The 8,580-nt window shown below is 38.2% G+C and overlaps 1 protein-coding gene across 1 annotated transcript; it reads left to right on the top strand.

Annotated features, from left to right (window-relative positions):
- Positions 1–5,363: 5,363 nt before the first annotated feature.
- Positions 5,364–7,529, top strand: LOC311169893 (disintegrin and metalloproteinase domain-containing protein 25-like; the record flags this gene model as incomplete). Its single annotated transcript, XM_084232137.1, has 1 exon — positions 5,364–7,529. One exon carries the CDS (start codon positions 5,364–5,366, stop codon positions 7,527–7,529), a length of 2,166 nt encoding a protein of 721 aa, XP_084088263.1.
- Positions 7,530–8,580: the final 1,051 nt, after the last annotated feature.

The raw sequence follows: 8,580 nt of genomic DNA, 5'->3' as shown, positions 1-8,580 counted from the left end.
TACGTGCAGGACAGGGTCCCTTGCTCAGACAGTGGTCACTAAAATGAAAAGAGATGCAACAACAGTGAGGAGCAGTGTAGGCAAATTTTTGGCAAAGAGGCTAAGAGTGCAAAGCACCAATGCTATAGTGAAGTGAACACACCCACCGGAGACCTTTTTGATCACTTTGAAATGTGCTACGTATTCCAAACTCATTGGAACCCTGTTAAACTATTTCTTATGCCTGAGCATAAATGTATATACTCTGAGCAATTACAATCTGAGCTAGAGGTGCAATGGAAATCTTTACATATTTTCAACAAATGACAGGTACTAAAATGATAATTGCTATATTAATCACAAGGTCCAAAAACTGCAGCCAACAGCCCGTCAAGGCTTTGCTGAATAAACAACTTGTGGTATATTCATGCACTTTATACCAAACATAGATGAGAAGGAATATTAAGAAATCCATATCATAAATTGGGAGAACTTACAAAATATCAAATAAAATAAAACATACAGTAGATTATGAATGGGGAATAACACTCCTAGGAAACTCCCATTACATTTCTAGGAAGCACACAGAAAACTAATCCATACTATGAAACTGTAGGGTAGCAAGTATTTTTGAAAGTATAAAATTATGTGCATCATATTAAATAAATAATTAAATATAATGTATGAAAAAGCTGAAATAGTGACAGCTTAGCCTGGGTTTTGTGTGACACAGCTTGACCTCTCTCTGACTCTTGCCCTCCCTTGGTTTAGAAAGAGACAACACAGTCTGAACCTCCTCAAATATACAGTTCATGTCAACACAGGTGTTTCATTAAAGTAGGTGGAGGTTTGTCAAAGTTAGTTCATGGTATGTTTTTAATCATGAAATGAGACTTGAAAGAAACAAATTAGAAAACAGAATGGTAAAATCAGTTAAAGTCACAAGATGAAAGTGATTCTAATTATAAATATATCGTTGACATTGCACTGGCAATTGAAGAGGGGTTAATATGAATACTTAAAAACCCTTGCTCAATTAGCAGTAACTCATCATTGTTCATTGCACTAATATTTTCAAATAAAAAGAGGTCAACATGGGCACAGAATTTAGTATAAAATGTAATTTTCTGGAATTTTTTATGTAATTTTAATTTTTTTCAAATAAGGGCAATGAAACAGATACTCAACAGGCAACAATATTGCCGATGACTTCAGTAATAAAGAAATCATATTTAGGACCTCCCTGGTTGTGCAAGGGGTTAAGTCTCAGCACTATGAAGCTATCTGCAGCCACTGCAGCACAAGTTTGATCCTGGGCCAGGGAGATGACCCACATGGTGCAGCAGACCTCTCCTGTCTCACCTGCTGCTCCTCTCAGCAGGGTATTTCGGTCAGTCTGCCTTTTCTGTTCCCCACTCTGTCTCTGGTGAATCCTCTCACCCCCCCCACACCTCTGGCCTGTACCCCAGTTCTTCTAAGTAAAAAGAAATAAAATCTTTAAAACAATTAAAAAAAGAAATCATATTTATTCTCAATTTATAATATAAATAAAAGCCATTCTTCATACCACTTATCAGCAAGATTAAATTTCTAATAAACAGGTAACATGTAATGGAAACTTTCAGAAAGTAAGAGAGGAGGAAGATAGATGATATAGAATAATTATGAACAATCACATCATTTACAGCTCAGAAATATTTAAAATAATAATGGGCACAAGTAAATAAATGGGAACTGATAATAATCTCACTGGTTGATTTGTGAATTCTCACCTCAAATCACAGCTGTCTAACCAATATTTTGATCACTTTATTTCACGCATTTGTTATGCTAAAAAATTAATTGAAAAAAAAAGGAGTTGTGTTGTTTTCCTTCTGACATTGGGCTGCTTATCTGTGAATCTATTTCTTTAATAATGTAACTTTGGTGTGACATAGTAACCTCTTCATTGAATTTTATTTAATTTTACGCATAATACTCTTGTGATTTTTATTATTGTGTTACTTCAGAATTCTATAATAAATTTAACCCTTTCAGAAGAACATGGGAACTCTCATTTCTTTGGCCTTTTGGCACAAAATCATGGCATGTAGTAAAATGCATATTTTCCAAATCATTCTTTAATGATTTCATTTCTTTCATATGTAATCCCATTCAATTTATTTTTGTTGTGTTCACTCCACCATCTTTTGTGTTTCCTTGTCCTGTTCCCTCCTGCCTGCCTCAACCTTAGAACCCTCAGGATGCTTGTTGATGTCTACTAGTTATTATAGTATTTTACCTTGTCAAATTGTATGTTGCATGAATGTCCAATATTTGTTTTTGTTGTTCTGATTTACTTTGCTGCATATAATTTGCTAAAAAGTCCCTCCATTTTGTTGGACATGGCTGCATTTCATCCTTTCTTGTGTCTGTATAATTTGCCATGGTGTATATGTGACATGTCTTCTTGACTACTTTCCAGATACTTCTGTCTGATTGGTATTCCCTTATAGGTCACCCTTTTTTATTGGTATTTTTAATATCCTTGCCATTGGTTCTCAAGAGCTTTGTCATATTGTGTCTTGGTGTTTGTCTGTTACGAGTTTGTTTGCAGGTCTTTGGGCCTTTTGGATAACACATTCTGGATCCATAAAATGTCATAAGAAATATAGCTAGATTTCTCATATTGAAGATGAATGCCGTGGGAAATTGAAAAGAAATTGAAGAGTCGAAGTGAGGAAAAAACATAAACTAGTTCTCTGGTCTGTAGAACTGGATGAATCTTGTTACTAAGCAACTAGATCTGGAATTTTATTACATCAGAGAGACAGAAAGGAGTAGAAATTATGTTTTTGTTTGTCATGTGAGCACTCAAGAAAAATTTCTACTCATAATTATGGGCAGTAATGATTAACCGTTTTTAATTAACTATCCTTACAAAGGACCATGGGAACTAGGATTTGTTCTGCTGGTGAGTCATTCAATAATTTATCTGTAAGGAGAAGCACTAATATTTGTGTAGGCTTGAATATAACACACACACACACCATGTGTCTTTACCAAGATTTCTGGTTTTGAGTAAGATCTACGTTCACTTTCCCCTATTCTACTTAACGTCACTTTTCAAAAGCACAAAATTATGTTTTAATTTATTGTTACTGAAGGAGGGTAAGAACCAAAATGGAAATTGGGGTATAGCAATTGATCAACTTGATGAAACTTGGGTAGACAAATATTTATGAAAGACATGTCACTTGAAATTCTCTTCCTTTACAAATGATAGACAGCACTGATGATGATGCTAGATTCTCCAAGAGATGTGCTTCTGAGCTCTGGAATAAAATAATGTTCTGAGACAAATGTAGTCTAGCTAATATATTCTCTGGAGATCATTTTCCTGTCACCTGCTTGCAAGACAAGATGTTAGGAAAATATTCTGGTGGTATTATATTGGCAAAACTCACACTCAACAACTCTATATTATTTACAATTATTGTCTATCACAATAATAACTCATAATGCATAATAAACAGCAGATGTAATGAGAGACACAGAGAGCAAATAGTTATGTTATCTCACATTTTACAGATGTTTTCTCACATTTTACAGATGAACTTTAAGCATTTTGTGAAATTCTTCATTTTAGCACTAGAAAAATACACACATATATGAGAACAAATATTAATTTAATGATGATGAGGATGTACAGACTGAAACAACTTCCCTATAAATTATCTGTTATAGAAAAAAAAACACAGAAAATTAAATGAAAACACCAGATCCATTATTGAATACACCAAATGGAGAACTCTTGGTGTTACAATTTAAACTAACATTGTGAAATTTAATAACAAGTATTCCAGGAAAAACACACAACATATAATTTCAAATGAGATTTAATATATTGAAGAAGAATTGACTACAAATCACAAAGTTAAGAAATGTTGATAAGAAAGATGAAATATTAAGAGCATAAATTATTGAAATATCCGTTCCTGATTTCATCCTTTAGGATGAAATGTCAGACTATCACATCACAATTTGGGTGTTTTCACATTTTAAAATTTCCATAAATATTCCATGAATTACTTTCAGAGTTGGCAGCCAAGCCATGGGGTAGCACAAGATTGCTCATTTTCAGTAACAAGTGCAAACATTTAAGTTACTGAGATATATTTATTTCTGCATTTACCAAATAAGGTATATATGTGTAAATTTGATTTGAGATCAATACATTTGAGAGTTGAACTTGGATTTGGTTACCTTTTCATCCCCAAATGCAAGGACTTTGATATCTTTGCTCCTGTAAAACTTTAACTTCCCCATTACTTTTGTTTCTGCCTTTGGGATGTATTGATTTTGTTTACATTTCCAAAAGGACTTTATTTGCCATCATTATACACCAATTTCCAACAGTTCATTTTCATTTAGCTTTTTTTTTTTCATTTCATTTGTCCAGAAGTTTTGAAACATGGTCTTATCTTATTAAGATATAATGAAGGACTAACAAAAATATCTACCCATTCACCCAAGCATTTGCTTCTCCAGTACTACAACCATTATCTGCAGATGATAACCATCATGGTAGATACTAATGTGTGTGTAGGAAATTGATGCTTTGATCCTTGTGTGCTGACAGGATTAGGTGAAAAGAAATGCATAGAGGAACTAGTCAAGAAATAATAGGTTAAACAAATATTAAAAGTAATAAATTATATATGTGATATAAATAATAGCATCTATGAAATGTACTATGTTGGCTACATATACACATAGGTGATACATATAAATGTTACCTGTATAAATATATGCACAATAAGAAATAATAAATGTTAGTATTTTAACATTGATCTGAGAATCACGACTAAATTCTCAATTACAATTGAAAGGAAAACCTATATATTAGTATTTATACCAGTCTATGTGTTTAATCAAAACTTGTCTATCAAAACATGTTCTGTACACATTTCTATAAAGACTCTTTTGTTTACACATTTACTGAGGAAATGTTCGTACACATCCCTGTGTTTAGATAAGAGAGCAATGAATCCACATGTGCACATATCTGGATGTCAAGTGTCAGCCTGTCCACTCCCTGCTTTCCACACCCTTACGGTGTCCCTGGCTCACCATGTCTCAGGGCAGATACAAAACAGTGTGGGCTCCTGTCTTAGCTGAACTCTGATCCATTTAGCCAAATCCTCTCCCTTCTTCCCTTTGGCCTGACTCAGCCCCTCCTTCTATTTTCTCTTTAGAGCTGCTGCCCTGGGGCTGTGACACTGCCAGAGGACAGGGGGTCAAGGCCAGCCCTGCACAGCCATGCCAGAGGGAAGAGACACATCAGTGATGCGTCCTGCCCAACCCCCTGTTGCTCCCCAGTAGCCCCATGTGCTGGCTCCACGATGGCCGGGCAGGAGGCCCTGGTGCCAGTGAGGCTCTCTCTCCTACTCCTCTGGCTCAGGCTGTTTCTGTCCCACTGGGGGTGGGCTCGGGTGGGGCACGCCCAGCTCCACAGTCCCCCAGAAGTGGTGATTCCCCGCAGAGTGACAGGCCCTGACAGAGTTGTGAAACCTCAGGACTGGCTCTCTTACAGCCTGCACTTTGGGGGACAGAGACACGTTGTCCACGTGAGAGTCCAGAAGCATCTGCTGGCCAGACACCTGCCGGTGTTCAGCTACACCGATCAGGGTGCCCTCATTGAGGACCATCCAGTTGTCCAGAATGACTGCTACTATCATGGCTATGTGGTGGGGGACCCACAGTCCCTGGTGGTCCTCAGCACCTGTTTTGGTGGCCTTAGAGGAATCTTACAGATAAATGACACCATTTATGAAATCGAGCCCAAAGAACATTCTACCATATTTGAACACTTGGTGTACAAGTTGGACAGCGAGGAGACAGGCCTGCCCATGAGATGTGGGTTAACAGATGAAATAGCACGACAGCTGAAGTTTCAGGAGGACAGTGACCCCACGCTGATGCAGAGCGGGTATGAAGGGTGGTGGACCCACCAGCAGATTGTGGAGCTGGCAGTGGTGGTCGACCACAACCGGTACCTTTATAAAGAGAGTAATGTCTCCAAGGTGTATGCAGATGTGTGCCTTGTTATAAACGATGTGGGTGGTTTCTACAAGTCCCTGGAAGTTGAAGTAGTTTTAATGGGCATTGAAGTCTGGACTGAATCAAACCTCCTTCCAGTAGATGACATTAACCGTTTCTTGTTTCAATTTTGTGAATGGAAGAGGCAAGGCTTTGAAGCCCGCTTGCCACATGATGCTGCACATGCTTTTGTAAAGCAAGATTATGGTGACGATCTTGGCTTAGCCTACGTAGGAGCAGTATGTTCGCAGGTATATAACTGCGCAGTTGAAAGTTTCACTTCTGACCTGCTCTATGACTTTGCCTACATTGTGGCACATGAGCTCGGTCATAACTTGGGAATGCTCCATGATGACAGCTTTTGTACCTGTGGAAGCAGGAACTGCATCATGCTTCCAAGTAAAGTGAGAGCAACTAAGTTTAGCAACTGCAGTTATGCTGCCTTTTGGAATTATGTTGGCAAAACAACATGTCTAAAGGTACCTTCAGACATCATCTTCAAACACACACGCTGTGGGAACAGTGTGGTGGAAGAAGGAGAAGAGTGTGATTGTGGTTGCATCAATTCCTGTGCAAATGATCCCTGCTGTCAGTCGGACTGCACCCTGACACCCGGGGCTGCCTGTGCCTTTGGGCTTTGTTGCAAATACTGCAAACTCAGGCCACCAGGCACATTGTGTAGAAAGCAGGAAAACGAATGTGACCTTCCAGAGTGGTGCAATGGGACATCCTACCTCTGTCCAGAAGATGTGTATGTGCAGGACGGGGTTCCTTGCTCAGAGAGTGGCCACTGCTATAAAAAGAGATGCAACGACCGTGTGGAGCAGTGTAGACAAATTTTTGGCAAAGAGGCTAAGAATGCAAATCACATATGCTATAGTGAAGTGAACACCCGAGGAGACCGTTTTGGTCACTGTGGGTGGAAAGGTCCTGCATATGTCAAATGTGCAATCGCAGACGTCCTGTGTGGGAGGGTTCAGTGTGATGGTGTGAGAGAACTCCCCCTTCTGAGCGATCACACTACAGTGCACTGGGCCCACTTCAATGGGGTAACCTGCTGGGGTACAGACTACCATTTTGGGATGACCATTCCTGACATTGGGGAAGTGAAAGACGGAACAGAATGTGGTATGGACCATATCTGCCTCCAGAGGAAATGTGTCCCTGCAATTCTCTGGAATAGTTACTGCTCACGGGAGACCTGCAACATGAGTGGGGTCTGTAACAATAGACATAACTGCCACTGCGACCCGGAGTGGGAGCCACCCTCATGCCAGAAAGCAGGATATGGAGGTAGTGTCGACAGTGGCCCACCTCCTCCAAGACAAGAACCCATAGAAGAAAATTTTATATACCTTCTTGGATTTTGGTTGATACGTTTATATTATTTTATAGTTTCTGTGCTTGTTATGACTTTGCTGACCTATGAGACAAACAGCGAAGAAGAATCAGAGGACTCTATCTACTAACCTAAGATGAGCTAATGTTTCCAACTTCAGCCAAAAGAAGTAAAGAATGTTTTGAATTCACAGAAGAAAGAAAAGGAAAAACATATGAATACAAAAGGGAAATTCAATCCCCAAAGAACTTGCCCATACATTAAGTTTTAGATTCCTTGAAATAGAAATGATACACCATGTGTCACTGTTTATTGACTGAAATCCTGAGTTTTTGATATTTGGGTTCATAAACATGATGTATTAAATCATTTGCAAAATATGTTAATTCCTCAAATATTTCTACTTTCCCTGTCAAAGCAATTGTTATTCAATTTTTTCATGAATTTTATACTCCCCCCCCTTCCTCCAGCCAAGACACAGCTCATTGACAGGGTGCGTGTGTCTGTTTAATTTACTGGATCTCAGTTTCAAATAGACCTCCATTGTTATCTGCTTTTTCTCACAGAGAATGCTCTACCACAACATGCATTGCCTTCATTTGATTCTCTATATTCCACATGTAGGTGACACTATCCAGTATTTGTCTTTCTATTTTGATAATTTTTGCTTAACATAACCCCCCTCCACTTCTATCCATGTTTTCATAGATGGCAAGACTTATCTTTTCACTACTCATCTTGTATCCATGGACTTAGATGGCACATCTTCTTGATCCACTTATCTGTTGTTGGGACTTAAGTTGTTCCCATGGCTTGGCTATTGCAACTAGTGCTGCAATGAACATAGGGAGCTTGTTTCCCTTTGAATTACTATTTTTGTATTATTGGGTAGTAGCTAGGAGAGGTATTGCTGGGTCATCTGGTAGGTCCATTTTTGTGAACTTAAAATGATGAGATATTGATTTTCTAGAATACTAATCAAAGTTCACATCTTGAGCCTCTCTGAAGAAGAAACAGACTATTCAAAGATACAGGTAAAACAATAAGTGTCAGTAAATCACAGAAGATTGTAACATTTAATGGTCAGTATATGAGGAAAGATTATGGTTGATAAGGACATTTGTTTAATTTTTTGATATGTCATATTTTTAAACAATGGTCAAAATTATAGGTAATAATAT

Source organism: Talpa europaea, assembly GCF_964194135.1.
Source record: "Talpa europaea genome assembly, chromosome: 4".
Lineage (NCBI taxonomy): Eukaryota > Metazoa > Chordata > Mammalia > Eulipotyphla > Talpidae > Talpa > Talpa europaea.
This window is presented reverse-complemented; position numbering and strand designations above follow the sequence as displayed.